Here is a 17,987-nt window from a genome sequence, read left to right on the forward strand (position 1 = left end):
ATATTTAAAAACCACTGGCAGGCCAGACGTGGTGGCTCACATCTGTAATCCCAACATGTTGGAGGCCAAGATGGGAGGATTGCTTGAGTCAGGGAGTTCGAGACCATTCTGGGCAACATAGGGAGACCATTCCCCCAACCGGCCTTGTCCCCACCCCTCCACCCCCATCTCTACAAATAATTAAAAAATAATAATTACCCAGGTGTGGTGGTGCGTGCCTATAGCAGGAGGATCATCTGAGCCCTGGAGGTCGAGGCTGCAGTGAGCTGTGATTGAACCACTGCACTCCAATGTGGGCAATAGAGCAAGACCGTCTCAAAAACAATAAAACACTGGCAGGCTGAATTTGGTGGCCCATGCCTGTAATCCCAGCAAGGAGGCAGAAGGATTGCTTGAGGCCTGGATCAGTCTTGAGACGTGGGTCACCTCTGCGGAAGTCTGACCTGCAGACCCTGACAACGGCAGATGGATGAATGCACTCTCACACCATTACAGTGTTTGAAATGGGCTAGGGATGGCCATCAGCTGCTTTTGGAGGGCGAAATTCAACCAATCAACACAGACCCTCTGTCCACATTTTTATTCATAACAGCCGTTCTAAGTTAACACACTTGTGGATAATTAACATGGTTAAGAGAATGGTTTTAAGACTGATAAAAGCTTTAGGTTCCCGGGCCTAGAGTAAATGCTATTAACAGGTAATTCCCCTTTATCTTCTGGGAGAGACCACCCAGCACAAAATCTACAGGAGTAAATAGTTAGAGTGGAGACAAATGGGTGTGGGGTAAACAGACTTAATTGGGAAGGCATTTGATCATCTCTGTCTCTCTCTAACTTAATGGACTGCCCCAATAAAGCCTTTGGCCTTCCAAAAGGCCTGAGACTAATCTGTAACTTTCCTAATATATCTTTAATATTTTCTGTAATATTTTGCCAACCACCCCGAGTGAATCTCAACACAGTCTGGCAACATAGTGAGACCCCATCTCCATAAAAAACCAAAACCACTAACAGGAGCCTGGGGTGAGTGCTCTTTGACTCTAGAGGAAAAGGGAGGTGAGACATCCAATCAAAAGTCTAGTCCTGCCTCCCCAGGCTGGGAGGTGCCAGGATGGCTCTGACCCAAGGTTGGCCATACAGACTGCAGCCCTAGTTGCTCTGGGCATGAGATATTCATCCTTACCTCACAGAATTGCCAGATAAAATACAGGGCACAAAGTTGAATTTGAAGTTTGGATAAATGACAATTTTTTTTAGCATAAGTATATCCCAAGTATTGTATGAGATAAGCTTAAAAAAAAAAACAACTTCATCGTTTATCTGAAATTCAAATTTACCTGAACGTTCTGTGTTTTTACTTGTTAAATCTGGCACTCAACCATGGTGACCAGGGAATGAGACCCCTTGGAGATGCCAACACCTTATGCCCATTGAAAGAATAATATAAGGGCTGGGAGCAAGTGGTTCATGCCTGTAATCCCAGCACTTTGGGAGGTCAAAGTGGGTGGATCACTTGAGGTCAGGAGTTCGAGACCAGCCTGGCCATCATGGTGAAATCCCATCTCTACTAAAAATACAGAAGTTAGCTGGAAATCGCTTGAACTCTGGAGGTGGAGGTTGTAGTTAGCTGAGATCATGCCATTGCACTCCAGCCTGGGTGACAGAGCAAGACTCCATCTCAAAAAATAAATAAATAAAATAAGGGCACTCAGGCCTTCTTTCTCTCCATTTCGGAAGGGATATTGAAGGAGATAGTGCTCAGAATATCAAATCCAGGAAATGTTACTCTACAATTTTGGGGTTACAGTGAGTTTATGATGGTTTTGTTTTGTTTTTGCTTGTCCGCCAGGCTGGAATGCAGTGGCATGATCTCAGCTCACTGCGATCTCCACCGTCCAGGCTCAAGCAATTTTCCTGCCTCAGCCTCCCAAGCAGCTGGGACCACAGGTGTGTGTCACCACACCCAGCTAATTTTTGTATTTTTAGTAGAGACAGGGTTTCAGCATCTTGGCCAGGTTGGTCTTGAACTCCTGACCTCGTGTAATCCCAAAGTGCTGGGATTACTGGAGTGAGCCACTGCATGCGGCCCTGAATCTTCTTATAACAACCTGCAAGTATTGTTTTCTTCCTCTCAATTTAGGGATGAAACACCTGAGGCCAGAAAGCAACTAGAACAATGTTTGTGTTTGACACAAAGAAAGAATTTTTAAAGGTATTTATTGAATGAATGAAAGTTACCCAGGGGTGCTCGCACTGCCAGTTGGTGGCAGAAGCAGAACAGTGGCCTCCAGGGTCTTTTCTCTTGGCTGTTTCTGTCTCTAGCCAAGGTGCTGATTCCCTGAGAATAAATCCCTTTGCCAGTCTTAAGTTTGAATATCCTCATCTATTATTTGGGTCTGATCATTTGCTTCCTGATCACCCAGCAGCGTGGACAAGACTAACTGAGTGGGAAAAACGTTTCCAAAGCCCCAAAGCACCATCACCTTTGTTCTCAGTCCAGTAGTAAAAGGTAGCAATGAGGCATGGTGTCCAAAGGGTTATTGATGAGGAGAGGTCTGTCCCAGGAGGCTTTGCTGTTGTGCCAGGACAGGGAGGGAGCTGGGAAGTACCTACAGGGCATGAGGCTTGATGCTCCAGTTCTCCTTGCTGGTGAATCACTCTCTCCCGTTGGGCTGACCATCCACAGATAGGTGTTTGAATTTCATCTTGGTCAAAACAGACCCCTCAGCCAGGCGTGGTGGCTCATGCCTGTGATTCTAGCACTTTGGGAGGCCAAAGTGAGTGCATGACCTGAGGTCAGGAGTTTGAGACCAGCCTGGCCAACATGGCAAAACCCCATCTCTACTAAAAATACAAAAATTAGCTGGGCGTGGTAGCAGACACCTGTAATCCCAGCTACTTGGAAGACTGAGACAGAAGAATCGCTTGAACCCGGGAGGCAGAGGTTTCAGTGAGCTAAGATCACACCACTGCACTCCAGCTTGGGTGACAGAGTGAGACTCTGCCTCAAAAACAAAAATACAGACAAACAAAAAACTACACAAACAAACAGAACAAAACAACCCTTTCTCTCCTCTGATCCGTTTTCTGAGGGGCTCTTCTTGAGGTCTGGATTTAGAAACCACAAGTGCCTGTGCTAGAGCGAAAGTCACACCCAGAACAGGTGGCCCAGATCTGGAACTTCAAATTATCAGGAAACTCAGAAGTTCTTTTGTCTGCATCGACTAGGTTTTTCTCATTGTGAACAACAGAACCAACTCTGACCAACTTAAGCAGAAGGTGGACGTACTTAAGATACACAGGTAGCTTGTGTCATTGGAGGAGAGTTGAGTAGGCCAGGGAGGGCACGAACACAGATAGTAACAAGAACCTGAGCAGCAGGAACTCATGTCCAGTGTGATTGGGGGGTTGAATTTGTGATTCATCTGCTCCCATTTTCTTTTTTTCTTTTTGAGACAGTGTTTCGCTCTTGTTGCCCAAAGTTGGAGTGCAGTGGCACAATCTCAGCTCACTGCAACCTATGCCTCCTGGGTTCAAGCGATTCTTCTGACTCAGCCTCCTGAGTAGCTGGGATTACAGGCATGCAGCACCATGCCCGCCTAATTTTGTATTTTTAGTAGAGACAGGGTTTCTCCATGGTGGTCTGGCTGGTCTCAGACTCCCGACCTCAGGTGTCTGCCCACCTCGGCCTCCCAAAGTGCTGGGATTACAGGCGAGAGCCACTGAGCCTGGCCTTCCCATTTTCTTTCTTTCTTTCTTCCTTCCTTCCTTCCTTCCTTCCTTCCTTCCTTCCTTTCTTTCTTTCTTTCTTTCTTTATTTATTTTTTGATTCAGAGTCTCATTTTGTCACCCAGGCTAGAGTACAGTGGCATGATCTTAGCTCCCTGCAACCTCTGCTTCCAGAGTTCAAGCAATTCTCATGCCTCAGCCTCCTGAGTAGCTGGGATTACAAGTGTGAGACACCACACCCGGCTAATTTTTGTACTTTAAGTATAGACAAGTTTTCACCATGTTGGCCAGGCTGATCTGAAACTCCTGACCTCAAGCAATCAGGAGTTCAAGACCAGCCTTGGCCTCCCAAAGTGCTAGGATTACAGGCATGAGCCACTGTGCTGGCCTCATTTTCTTCCTTTCCCTCTCCATTTCATTGCTCTTTTTAATTTTTTAAAGTAGTTTTCTTTCTTTTTTCTTTTTTTGTAAGATGGGGTTTCACCAAGATGGCCAGGCTGGTCTTGAACTCCTGACCTCAGGTGATCCACCCACCTCGGCCTCCCAAAGTGCTAGGATTACAGGTGTGAGCCACCGCGACCGGCCGTAGTTATCTTTAAAAAATGTTTTTAATGTATTTATGTTTGAGACAGGGTCTCTGTCACCCAGGCTGGAGTGCAGTGGCACACTCATGGCTCATGGCTCACTGCAGCCTCTATTTCTTGGGGTCAAGCGATCCTGTCACCTCAGCCTCCCTAGTAGCTGGGAGCACCATAATGCCTGGCTAATTTTTGTATGTTTTGTAGAAACAGCATTTTGCCTTGTTGCCTATGCTGGTGTTGAAATGCTAGGCTCAATCAATCTGCCCGCCTCAACCTCCCAAAGTGCTGGAATTACAGGCGTAAGCCATTGCACCTGGCCTTTTTTTTAGAGACAGGGTCTGACTCAGTCACCTAGGCTGGAGTGCAGTGATACAATCACAGCTCACTGCAGCCTCAAACTCCTGAGCTGAAGCAATCCTCCTGCCTCAGCCTCTCAAGTAGCTGGGACTGGAAGAGGGCACCACTATACCTATTATTTTTTTTATTTTTTGTAGAGACGGAGTTTCACTATGTTGCCAAGGCTGGCCTCAAACTCCTGTGCTCAAGTGATCCTTCTGCCTCAGCCTCCCAAAGTGCTGAAATTATAGGCATGAGCCACCATGCCTAGCCCATTTTATTGCTCTTACATCAGGAGGTTTTCAGCTGCAGGTAACAGAGATCCTATGAATGGCTTTAAATAATAAAGCTATTTCATTACCTCATTTAATGAGTAGTCTGAACACACGTGGTGTCAGGGTTGGTTTGGCAACTCAAGCATGTCACAGGCTTCAGCTCTCCAATTTTTGGCTCTTCAGTCACAAGATGGCGGCTGCAGCTGCAGATATATTCTCACTGCAGTATCCCAAGCAGGAGAATAGAAGGACAGCAACAACAGAGGGAGGGCTTTCCATACTTGATTCATTCATTGGTTGGAACTGGGTCACACCTAGCTACAAATAAGGCTGGAAAGGCAAGAATTCGGCAAAAGAGAACAGAAAGCAGTGATTGGCTTATACCAGGGCTTCATCTCCTGGAGCTGGGCACATTGCTGCCCAAAGCTAAATCAGGGCTCTGTTAGCAAAGAAAAAGTGGGCAATCCCTCTTAAGATCTCCCTTCCCAGCAAAGAGTCAATGGGCCTGGCTTAGGTCACCATGTCGGAGTCACCATGTATGACTGAAAGGTGATTTTCCAAAAGGGAAAGCAGAATTCTGGGGCTAGAAGAAGAGAGCTGGAAGCTGAGTGCAGAAAAGACAGCTTTGTCTCCTCCAACCACTGGCCGTTTCAGATATTGGGCTGTATCACGACCTAGCCAGCACCGGCTACATCATCTGTGGGACCCAGGGCAAATAAAAAGCAGGGACCATGGTTCAAAAATTATTAAGAATTTCAAGCACAGAGCCTTTCTGGACAGAGAGTCCTGTGTGACTGTATAGGTCACAAGCTATGAAGCCAGCCCTGGGCCTAACCCAGAATCAGAGTGATTGCCCCAGGGAGAGTAAGCCTTGCTGGGGTGTTTTAGGGCCTGTTTTGTATAAAATTGGGTTAAATCATTAATTGATAGGTAGGGAAGCTGTGGTTTATATTGTTATAATTAACATGTGTCCAGCCCTTTGCACAAACACTGTGAGTCAAGAAAAGAGGCGATGAAAGCCCTTTGTGTGTATAACCCTGGGCAGAGGCAGAGTTCCTAGAAGACAGAGCTCTCCAGAAGTTTCCAGTCTACTCCAACTATCAGCATACAGGGGATGGCGAGTTGCTTTTATTCTTCATGCCCATTCAAACTTGTAAATTTCAGTGTATTGCTTAATCATCATAGTGGCGCTGTGTGGCTCAAAGTATTATCACCATCTTATAGATGAGGTCACTGGGGCTCAATGATCCATGCCAGGTCCATGGTCATCCATGGTACATGCTCAAACTGGAACTGGAAGCTAGGCAGTCTAAATCCTTGCATCCGTGCTCACCAGCACTGTGTGTCATTGAACAAATCTAACAGGGCTGGGGAAATTGTAAGAAATTGTCTTGGTCAGACCAGTAGATGAGACAGCCATAAAGGGGCTTTTGACTTGAAGTGCTTAGAGTCCCAGAAGCCATGAAGGTTTTTTCTTTTTCCTGGTTTTTTTTTTTTGAGACCAAGTCTCACTCTGTTGCCCAGGCTGGAGTGCAGTGGCACCATCTCAGCTCGCTGCAACCTCCGCCTCCCAGGTTCAAGCAATTCTCATGAGCCACCATGCCTGGCCCTATTTTTTCTTTTAATAGAGATGGGTTCTCACTATGTTGCCCAGGCTGGTCTTGAACTCTTGGGCTCAAGCAATCCTCCCACCTCAGTTCAAGCCATCCTCCCACCTCAGTTTCCCAAAGTGGCCATAGAGGTTTGATGAGAATATCACTTCAGCAATCCGAATGCAGGATAGATTAGAGCCGCAAGGATGTCCCTAGAGCATTTGCTAGAGTGCTTGGACCAGGAAATTCACTTAGTTTTTCTCACAAAGGTGTCTGTCATCCATAGCTGATTTCTGAAATGAATCCACAAGCCAGAAACATTTGCCTAAATACTTTAATTAAAATGCATTGTAATAGGAAAGGCAGAGTGTAAATAAAGTGCTCATGTTTACTAAGAAAGCAGATTAAAATATTCCAGGTAGCTGAACACACTTTGATAATGAAATTCAAAACAGCTGCTTTGTTTTCATAGTATTTAAAATATTTATGTAGTTAAAAAAAACCTGGCTATTCATTTTCTATTTAAATGCAGGAAATGTTGAGACATTTTAAATGAGTAGAGATTGAACATACATAAATAAGGGTCCCATTTCAGCTACAGAATTATAATGCTTCTGAGCTGTTTCATTCATACCTCAGGAAACAACCAGTCCAATTCAATTTGGGGAAGAATCCCAGCCTCAAATTCAATTTATTTAATATCTAAGTTTTGTGAAAGTGCTGAGTTTAAGGAGCTATCTCAGTGAAATTAAAACACTGCTAATCTCATTTCAAAATCAATTTTCTTTCCAGGACAATTCTTGGAAACCTCAAGAATCTCTTGCTTTATATAATAAGGAGTATAGATTCAAGAACTGATACCTAAAAGCATAAGTACATTGGTATAAAACATATTTCTTATAAAATAGGATCTCACAGGGAAGGCGCTGTTGAAGCATTTTGCCATTTACTGAAAAGCAATGTGTTTATTAGCATATCTGAAATATTGCTAATGGTGGAAGCATTCTCTATACTTTGCTCTTAGAATATGCGGTACAAGGGCCAGGTGCAGTGGCTCACACCTGTAATCCCAGCACTTTGGGAGGCCAAGGTGTGCAGAGCACGAGGTCAAGAGATCAAGACCAGCCTGGCCAACATGGTGAAACCCTGTCTGTACTAAAATATGAAAATTCGCTGAGTGTGGTGGTACAGGCCTGTAGTCCCAGCTACTCGGGAGGCTGAGGCAGGAGAATCGCTTGAATCTGAGAGGTGGAGGTTGCAGTGAGCAGAGATTGAGCCACTGCATTCCAGCCTGGTGACAGAGTGAGACCTCATCTCAAAAAAAGAAAGAAAAATAAAAAGAATATGTGATACAAACATACAAATGTAAATGGAATTGAAGGAAAAATAACTGCCTAAACTCTCAGACTTCACCCATGTAAAAAATGTTTACCAGTGAAATTATGTCTGCACAAGCTTGTTTTATGGCAGCATTATTTTTAACAGCCTAAGATTGGAAACAGCGCTAATGCCCATCAATGGGAGAGTGGTTTAAATGTTATCATACATCCATACAACAAATTAGGTTGCTGCCATGAAAAAATAAGCAGGCTCTTGGAGGATAGAGAACAATCTCCAAAGTAAATTAAGTGAAAAATAACAGTGGTTCTAATATGTGTTACACTTCTGTTAAAATTAAAAAGGAAGGGAAGCAGCATTTACATATTTCCTTGTATAAGCATAAAATAGCTCTGAAATGATACGGGAGAAATTATTAACAGTGGTTGCTTCCAGAGAGGGAACCAAGAAAGTTGGGTACTGGGGTAGGATGAATTTTTATCGGATGTCCTTTTGTACCCATGTAAATATGTTATTGTCTATTAAAATACATTTTAAAAGCTTTTTTAAAAAATGGTAAAATAATAATGTCAATCACCATTATATTCAATGTGATGATTACCCAGATCACGTGACAAGCCATCACCAAGACAAATCTGCTACTCTGGGATTTGGAGATGCTTAGCGCTGGGAACTCACACATTGTTTAATTTTTCCACAGTGGAAATGAATGTTGTTTTTAGTGGATGGGTAAATACATACAGACATTTGCAAACCTTCAAAGGCCTCTAAGCAGCTCACATTTTCCTGTAATTTTACATAAAATGGGCAGAAACTATTGGAATTCCAGGTCCTTTATGTTCACTGTTGCAGGTGGAAACAAATGGCCTAATACTAGAATACTAGATTTTGTTTTCACTCACTCCCACAAGAGCCATTCGGTATGCAGACGAAATCCTCTTGATAAATATTCATTCCCTGAATGGCCCTTTTTTCTTTTTCTTTTTTTCTGAATCATAAAAGCAACATGACACGATCTGGAAAGCTTTAGGGAATGTAACTGCTGTCATCGGCTGAGATATTTCATTTTCTAGGATTAATTGAAGTTGCTGCCACCATCTCTACAGTGACGGTGTCAGAAGTGAGTAACGGACTGATCCCTGCTGGTGAATGGGGTTTCTCAGAATGACAGGCAGAGGATGCTCCTACTGGGCTGTCCCTCCTGGTGGAGGGAGAAATGGTAACAGCCCCTGGCTAGTAAATCCATTTGCATTCTATCTGTTCCGAGATAATGGCTTTGCACTGGAATTGAGCAGAGTTTGGGGAAGATAAGCACTAACTACCCTAATGGGCAGCCAGCCCCCTACTGTGATTGCCAGCAAAGGAAAACAGCGTCCAAGCTCAGGTCAGAATGGTGGCAATTCTCAGCTGAACAGCTCGGCTGCCCTCCTTTCTTTGTTTTTTGTTTGTGTATGTTGTTTTCTTTCTGCTGCTGTTTTGTAGAGATGGTGGTCTCACCATGTTGCCCAGGCTGATCTTGAACTCCTGGTCTCAAACAATCCTCTTGTCTCAGCTTCCCAAAGTGCTGGTATTGCAGATGTGAACCACTGTGCCTGGCTATCTTTTTATTTTTTGAGACAGGGTCTCACTGTGGATGGCTCACTGCAGCCAGAAACTCCTGGGCTCAGGTCATCCTCCTATCTCAAACTCTCCAGTAGCTGGGACTACAGATGCATACCACCATGCCTGGCTATTTTGTTTCGTTTTTGTTTTTGTTTGAGATGGGGTCTCGCTATGTTGCCCAGTCTGCTCTCGAACTCTTGACCTCCAGCAATCCTCCTGCTTCGGCTTCCCAAAGCACTGGGATGGCAGAGATGAGCCACCATGCCCAGCCGTGAAGTGTTTTCTATCCTTGAAATACAGAAGACAAATTCCTGAGGGGAAATCTCACAGATTCAATAACGCTTTACTTTTCCAACAAAGCTTCCCACGTATTATTGGAGTCCCATTTTATCCCCTACCCATGAATCATTTTGTTCTTAAAAAGAGAACAGTCAGGAGAAGCTAGGGCTGTCAAATGACAGTGAGCACTCAGGGACTCGAAAACTTGATGCAATTTGTTGATCTCAGGCCCAGCCCCACGAGGAGCTGAGTCCGGGCCGGCAGGCTGGCGGGGCGGTCAGAGCTGTAGCCACTGAGGCCACGACTGCAGAAAACTGTCTCTTTCTGGGCTGCGGGGGAAGCTAGGGTGTCGGGGAGCAGCGAGCGCTGGGGGCACAGCCAGGACGGTGCGCCGGGGGCCGCCTCTCCCCACCTCAGGCCACCTTCTCCTTCTCCTCCTCCGGCATCTCCACCGACAGGATCTGCTCGCCGCCGGGCTCTGGCCCCGGGCTCATGCGGATCCTCACCGAGTGCTCCTCCGGCCCGGCCGCCCGCTCCTCTTCTCCCTCGGGCCGCCCAGGGGAGGCAGGTGGTGGAGACCCCGGGGGCTCCAGGGGCGTCCGGGGCGCGGACGGGTCTGGGATGGCTGAGCCTTCCTCTCCCTTGGCGTCTTGCGAGCTCTTGGCCTGGAATCCACAAAGGGCGACTCGTGAGGCACAGACTCTCAGAGGGCCTTGGACACCCCCCTGTTCCAGCCTTTTTGGACTCCCAAAGAGGGCAGTGGAACACACAGCGGGTGAAATCTAGTGGGTGGGTGGAGTCACATCGGGGTTATTTAGGAGAAACACAATACATTACGGGGAAGTGTGCGGATTCGAAGTCCCGGCTGGATTTCGTGGGAAGTCTTGGGATGCCCTAATCTAGGCCGTGGGGCTGGAAGCTGAGATGAGGTGGTTGTTTCAAGTGCAGGGCCCCTCCCCCTATCACTGAAGCAAGCCAGGCAGTGACTCTGAGGGAGTACCCGCAAGGCCTCTGCAAAGGCTGAACCAGGTGTTACCAGAGATGGGCATTCCTGGAGTGGATGAGAATAACTCCAAGCAAACAGGGTAAAAGGTGATGAGGGGAGAGGCTGCTGGGGCTGGGCCCCCTTTCTGGAAGGTCTCAAAGGTTGAGATCCTCAGGGATAGCCTGGGGCTGAATGCCCCTGGTATTGGGCTGAGCTGACCCCGTGTGTGGGGACTCGATGGGTACCTTTAGCCTCCAGCCTGTGCTGCCTCCCACAGACAATGACCACGGTCTTCACATCCGTAGGGAACAGGGTAAATAAACCAAACCTTTGTGGGTACCTGTGGCCCCTCCCACTCTGCCTGACCCCATCTCTGCACAGAAGGAAACTAGAAAGGAAGCAGTCCCCAGAGGACGCCAGAATGGTCCTTGGCTGCCCAAGACCCTTCTGAAGTGGTGCTTGTGAGTTTCAAGTGAGAGCAGTCAATGTGCTTGTGTGGAAAGACTGTGCCATTTGCTCAAGTTGTAGGATGCTAAAGGAAAGGAATGGAGAGGGGGAGCCAAAATGCCCGGAGAACCCAAGGCCCCTCTTGGGACATGCTGCCCCTCTGTCTCACTGTTTCCATATGTTTTGGTGCCCCTGTCCCACCTCCCCTGTCCACCCTGAATTCTCTTTTTTACTTTTTCCTGAGATGGAGTCTCACTCTGCCACCCAGGCCAGAGTGCAGTGGTGCAATCTTGGCTCACTGCAACCTCTGCCTCCAGGTTCAAGCAGTTCTCCTGCCTCAGCCTCCCAAGTAGCTGGGACTACAGGCTCATGCCACCACATTTGGCTAATTTTTTGCATTTTTAGTTGAGATGGGGTTTTACCATCTTGACCAGGCTGGTCTTGAACTCCTGACCTCAAGTGATCCACCTACCTCAGCCTCCCAAAATTCTGGGATTACAAGTGTCAACCACCTATGCCTGGCCCATCCTAAACTCTTGACAACACATTTCCAGAGCAGGATGCTCAGACACTGGGCATGTGGAACTTCCTGGGAAGTCAGACAGTGAGCATCATGGGAAGTCAGAAAAGTGCTTTGCTGTGTTCAACGTGCTTTTCTAAAAGGCCTCCAAGTTATCCTGCGTGATCTTTATGATCTCATGAGGCAACCCTCAGTAATCCAAGTCTCAGAAAGCTTGAGGGGCTACCTGGGTCATGGAGCTAGTGGGTGCCAGAGCTGGGATTCAGACCTGTGTATCCGAATATCTAGTTAAGAGCTCCCTGCACTCTGCTATTCTGCCCTGGTTGTTCTGAACTGGAGGGGAAGTGCCTTTTAGTGGAACATGCATGCAAATTTAATTCCCATCTTAAAGCTGCCTTGCTGAAGAGTTACCACTTAGGAGCCACAAGCCCACCCCAGCTGAAGCTCTCAGTGTACTGAGGGCACCCTTGGAGCTCCTGTCTCCTCAGCCCTTACAGTAGCCAGCACTGTAGACCCCCAATTGCCAGCTCCACCTTGACCTCGACAATGTGTGAGCCAGGCAATCACACCTTTCCTCAGTCTGGGGCCATTGGTGGCTGTACCTGGAGAATGTCTTGGCACCCTAAGTGGCTTTGATGTCATTCACCAGACTTCTACTGTGGAACCTCTGGATGGGTCTCCCGGTCTCTGACACCAGGCTGGATTGAGACTGAGTTCACTCGGCTCCTTTGAACTCTGTTGTGTAGACTGTTAACCCCAGTCTGCCTAACCCCAGTCCCTCCCAGTTCCCGAGCAGCCTTCCTGAAGGACAGCGGTGAACAGACATAATTAATGTCATCATTCTACTTGGCAATCTTGGCTTTAGTCACAGAAAAAAGTCCCAGAACTAATTTAATGTTCCCCATAGATTTATGGGGGTGGAGATATTTGGCACTGTGCCTGTGTGAGAGGATTTTACTTTTCATTTTTTGAGACAGGGTCTCACTCTGTCACCCAGACCGAAGCGTAATGGTACAGTTGTAGCTTACTGCAGGCTTGACTTCCTGGGCTCAAGTGATGCTCCCAACTCAGCCTCCTAGGACCACAGGCATGTGCCACTAAACCTGGCTAATGAATTTTTTTTTTTTTTTTTTTTAAGAGAGACAAGGTCTTGCTATATTGCCCAGGCTGGTCTTGAACTCCTGGCCTGAAGAGATCCTCCTGCCTTGGGCTCCCAAAGTGCTGAGATTATAAGTGTGAGCTACCATGCATGACCCAAATATATATGTATATTATATACATATATATTTAGAAGGAGTCTCACTCTATCACCCAGGCTGGAGTGCAATGGCATGATCTTGGCTCACTGCAACCTTCGCCTACCAGGTTCAAGTGATTCTCCTGCCTCAGCCTCCCAAGTAGCTGGGAATTACAGGCATCTGCCACCACACCCAGCTAATTTTTTTTTTTTTTTTTTTTTTTTTACAGACGGGGTTTCACCATGTTGGCCAGTCTGATCTTGAACTCCTGACCTCGTGATCCACCTGCTTCGGCCTCCCAAAGTGCTGGGATTACAGGTGTGAGCCACCGTGCCTGGTCTTAATTTTTTTGTATTTTTGGTAGAGACAGGGTTTTACCATGTTGGCCAGGCTGGTCTCAAACTCCTGACCTCAGGTGATCCACCTGCTTCAGCCTCTCAAGGTGCTGGGATTACAGACGTGAGCCACCTCCAAATATCTTAAATAGTCACAGACACACAGTATTAAATGTGTTCTCTTTGGAGAACCACAGTGCCCTGACCATACTGAATGGCTCAAGAATTTGCATGTGACCTAATTCTGTCCAATGACAGTGAGTCCTGGGACTTTTGCTGGAATGCCTGGGAAAGAGGTGCTTTCTTTCTCTTGGAGTTGCTATGCCAGGAGGATGTCATCCTGGAACCCTTGAGAACCTGCCCGGAGATAAAACCATCACTGAACGAAGCAGCGATGATAGAATGGGAAAACTCGTCCTGCCGGCATTCTTCGGGCTTTCGGATCCAGGCTTGCCTGAACTTTTTGATTACCTGACCCCCTAATTCCCCTTTTTCTCAAGCTAATTTGAGCTTGCACTCTGTCACTTGTAACCAAATGAGTCCTGACTGATAGAAAAAAGAGGGAGAAGACTGAGCATAGTGGCTCATGCTTGTAATCCCAGCACTTTGGGAGGCCAGGCGGGCAGATCACGAGGTCAGAAGTTCAAGACCAGCATGTCCAATATGGTGAAATCCTGCTTCTACTAAAAAATACAAAAATTAGCCAGGTGTGGTGGCACGCACCTGTAGTCCCAGGTACTCGGGAGGCTGAGGTAGGAGAATCGCTTGAACCCCTGGAAGGCAGAGGTTGCAGTGAGCCAAGATTGTGGCACTGCACTCCAGCCTGGGCAACAGAGTGAGATTCCATCTCAAAAAAAAAAAAGGAGGGGGAAGACCCTAAAACTAAATGTGTGGCCCACTCTCGGAGACCCCTGGCACGTGCCTGAAATGGACATGGTGGCTGGTTCGCAACTCCTGCTGTGACCTGTTCCAGCAACTCCTGCTGCTTTGCAGCCGCCTCCAGCGCAGCCAGTTCTTTGAGCCGGGCCCGGAGGTGGGCAAGTTTGCCGCCTTTTGCCCCCTTGCCACCCATCTTTCCTGTCACAGCAAGAGCAGCGCTGAAGAGCTTCGGGGTGCCCGCCGGGGGTGGAAGGATCAGCACGCTCTTCTCCTTGGGCCTGTTGTTGTTTTTCAGCATGCGCCTGGAAGAAAGCAGCATCCACTTACCTCACAGACACGCTCAGAGGGAAAAGAAAGGCTTGCTGTGTAGCCCCCTTTAAATTGGAGCTGTGTAGTGGTGGTGATTTTGGCTGATGATTGTAGAGAGCATTTTCTGGGCCAAGCATCATGTTAAGAGCATTATGCACTGCATCTCACTGAAGGATCAGAACAACTGTAATGAGGTGTGTCTTACTGTCTGTTGTACCTTAGAGATGAGGAAACTGACGCTCAGAGAGGTTGAGTAACTTGTCTGAGGTCACACAGCTAGGAAATTCTTCTCTCTCTTTTCTCTCTCTCTCTGTCTCTCTTTCTTTCAACAGTGTCTCACTCTGTCACCCAGGCTGGAGTGCAGTGGCGTGATCATGGCTTACTGCAGCTTTGACTTCCAGAGCTCAAGCAATCCTCCCACTCAGCTAGCTGGGACTACAGGTGTGCACTACCACAACCGCAATTTTTTATCTCTTTGTGGAGACAGGATCTCGCCATGTTGCCCAGGCTGGTCTCAAACTCCTGGGCTCAAGCAGTCTGCCCACCTTGGCCTCCCAGAGTGTTGAAGTTACAGATGTAAGCCACCACACCTGACCTCTTTCTTTTTTCTTAACCAGCTGTTTACCCTACTGTTTGGAAATCCTGAAGGACACTTTCACATAAGGAATTGGGAGTAAGATGCCCAGGTGGAAGAGGAACCAGAGCTCTTTCCTCCTTCTGCTTCACCATCACCTCCCCGTTGTCACCATCACAATTATCAGCATTCATTGAGTGTCTATATGTGCCAGGCCCTCTGCTCCATCCTTTACAGGCACCCCTCAATGGCCCCTATTATCCCTCTTCCTGGTGTTCACGCCTCTGTATGGTCCCCTTCCCTTAAGGAAGAGTGGGACACGCGTCTTGCTTTTAGCCAATAGAATACAACAAGTGAATTCCACTAGTGGAATATGTCACACATGACTGTGATCTCTGTCTTGCAAGGGGACTCTCCTTTGCTGACTTTATTTATTTTTTATTTGATTTTTATTTTAAGTAATAGAGATGGGGTCTCCCTATGCTTTTTAGGCTGCTCTTGAACTCCTGGGCTCAAGCGATCCCTCTGCCATGGCCTCCCAGAGTGCTGGGATTACAGGCACGAACCACAGTGCCTGACCTCCCTTGATGACTTTGGTGTAGGGAGCAGCCAGCTGTGTTGGAGAAGGCCCACATGGCAAGGAGTGGAGGCCAGCCACTGGCCAACCGCTGGTGGGAACTGGGGCCCCAGTCCTACAACCCCAAGGAACTGAATTTCACCAACAAGTGGGTCCTTCCCCCATCCACACTTGAGATGACAGCCTGCTCTGGCCAACACCTTGATGACAGTCTGGCAGAGGACCTAGCTAAGCCATGTCCAGACTTCTGACCCACAGAAACTGAGATCGCAAATGTATGTGATTTTAAACTGCTAAATTTGTGGTAATACCCTTAGGCTAATACATGCTCGCTCATTTAAGTCTCACAACAATCCTCACTTCCAAGTGAGGGTGTAGAAGTTCAGAGTGGGTGAGTAACTTTCCCAAGGCCACACAGCTAAGAAGAGGCAGAGCTAGAGTACAAATGCACACCTCTGACCCCAGTGCCCCAGATATTAATGATTACAAAGCAACATCACATCATTATCTTCCTGGACACTGACAACACCCCTGTGATACGGAAAGGGCTGAGATTGTTGTGACTCTGACAGTTCGGGAAATTGAGACTCAGAGCCGGGGAGTGACATTCCCAAGGTTACCAGCAAGTTGCAGAAGCAGAATTGCCACTCACATCTAATGGGGCTTATACTGCTCTATTTCTCTAGATAAGGGAAGATTTTCCATGAAGAGAGCCCTGGCTTTTTACCAGGAATTTTTCAAACAACAAACATGTGGTGAGGGGTTTGTCTCAAGAACAAACGAATTCTGCCTGCAACCAGCGGGCCTAGGCAATGAATTGGCAAATTGATTCATCGGGGTTCCAGCAAAACTTGTTTGTTTAAAAATGAGGCCATTACGGGATGCTTATCTAATCAGAGGCAATGGGTTTAAATTGTGCATATTGATATTAATTGCCCAAGATTTGCATTTTTAGCTGGAGATCCACCAGGAGAACACAAACATGATAATTCACCAGACGCCTCTGACACACCAGCTCGGCACTGTCCCCTGTGTTTTTTGAGTCAGTAATTCACAAAGTGACAGCCCACAGGAAGGCTGGGGTGCTGTGAAAATAAACTATCTTTTTCTTTCTAACAAAAGAACTATTTATAGGACCTTTGCTGATTGCTAATGGCTGTGTGTTTAGAAACATTGAGCTGGCTTCTAGAGGCACTTCCAGATTAGGGAAATTTGTCCTCATTTTCTGATGATGTATGCTTCCCTATAACTGAGATTGAGCCATCAGCCTGGAGAAAGTGACCTGCATAAGACCTCTTTATCCTCTTTCTTGGGAGTGGTCAAGCTAGAGATCTGAGTACTTCTCTTCTTTGGGGACTCAGGTCCCCCATTTGCAAAGCAGGGAGCTTGGGCAGAATCTCACACGTGGCCCTCACCAGCTCAGATGCCCCCCGGGACTGTGGTTCTCAGAGAGTGTATCTCCCCTGACGAGCAGAGCTCATTCCTGATCCTTTGCCTCTCTGGGCAAGCTGGCCTGTCCAGCAAACAACCACTCTGATGACTCATGGCCGGGCCCCCATCCCATGCCCTCCATGTTGCCGTGAGACCTGTCAGCCCCACTCCTCTGACTGCCTCCCACCCACACCTCAGCCTTCTCAGTGTGGACACGGGTACACAGGCACGGTTAGGAATGGGGGCCTCTGTGTGGCTCTTGGGAGAGCCTTTGGGGTCCCATCTGATTTGCCAAACTCTTACCTAACCCACCCAGTGGGGTGAGATAATAGGTAAAAGCATGGTTTTCCTGAGCTTTGCTCCTCCTGGTGGGGATGGGGGCAAGAAGAGAGGGTGGGGAGACCTGGTACCAGTTTTCAGACATAAGCAGTTGACTCTCATGATGTGCAGTCATTATAAGATCTCTGCAAACACTGAATTAACAAATACAGAAACATTGTTCCTGGGGGAAATACAGGGTGAGATGCCTACAAGTCTTTCATCACCACATTCATTAATCACAATACATAAACTTGGCCAGGCGTGGTGGTTCACACACAGTCCCAGAACACTGGGAGGCCAAGGAGGCAGATCTCTTGAGCCCAGGAGTTCGAGGCTGCAGTGAGCTATGATCCTGTCACTGCACTCCAGCCTGGGTAAAACAGCACAACTCTGTCTTTAAAAATAATAATAATAAACTTGTCTTATGTGTGTTTCTGTTTAAAGACATATTATTATTATTTTGAGACAGAGTCTCACTCTGTCACCCAGGTTGGAGTACAGTGGCGTGATCTCCGCTCACTGCAACCTCCACCTCCCAGGTTAATGCGATTCTCCTGCCTCAGCCTCCCAAGTAGCTAACATTACAGGTGCCCACCATCATGCTAATTTTTGTAGTTTTAATAGAGACAGGATTTCACC

The 17,987-nt window shown here is 47.2% G+C and overlaps 1 protein-coding gene across 4 annotated transcripts in view; it reads right to left on the reverse strand.

Moving 5' to 3' along the window:
- Positions 1 to 6,829: 6,829 nt before the first annotated feature.
- The window catches only part of CNGB1 (cyclic nucleotide gated channel subunit beta 1), a 104,557-nt gene continuing 93,399 nt past the window's right edge, over positions 6,830 to 17,987 (reverse strand). For all 4 annotated transcript variants that reach the window (XM_035281846.3, XM_035281848.3, XM_078358349.1 and 1 more), the window contains 2 exons: positions 14,180 to 14,438; positions 6,830 to 10,397 (listed from right to left, as the gene is read on the reverse strand). In XM_035281846.3, coding sequence (XP_035137737.3) covers positions 10,146 to 10,397; positions 14,180 to 14,438 — 511 coding nt within the window. In that variant the 3' untranslated portion in view covers positions 6,830 to 10,145. The remainder of the gene's footprint in view (positions 10,398 to 14,179; positions 14,439 to 17,987) is intronic.

The sequence above is a fragment of the Callithrix jacchus genome, chromosome 20 (genome assembly GCF_049354715.1).
Source record: "Callithrix jacchus isolate 240 chromosome 20, calJac240_pri, whole genome shotgun sequence".
NCBI classification, from domain to species: Eukaryota; Metazoa; Chordata; class Mammalia; order Primates; family Cebidae; genus Callithrix; species Callithrix jacchus.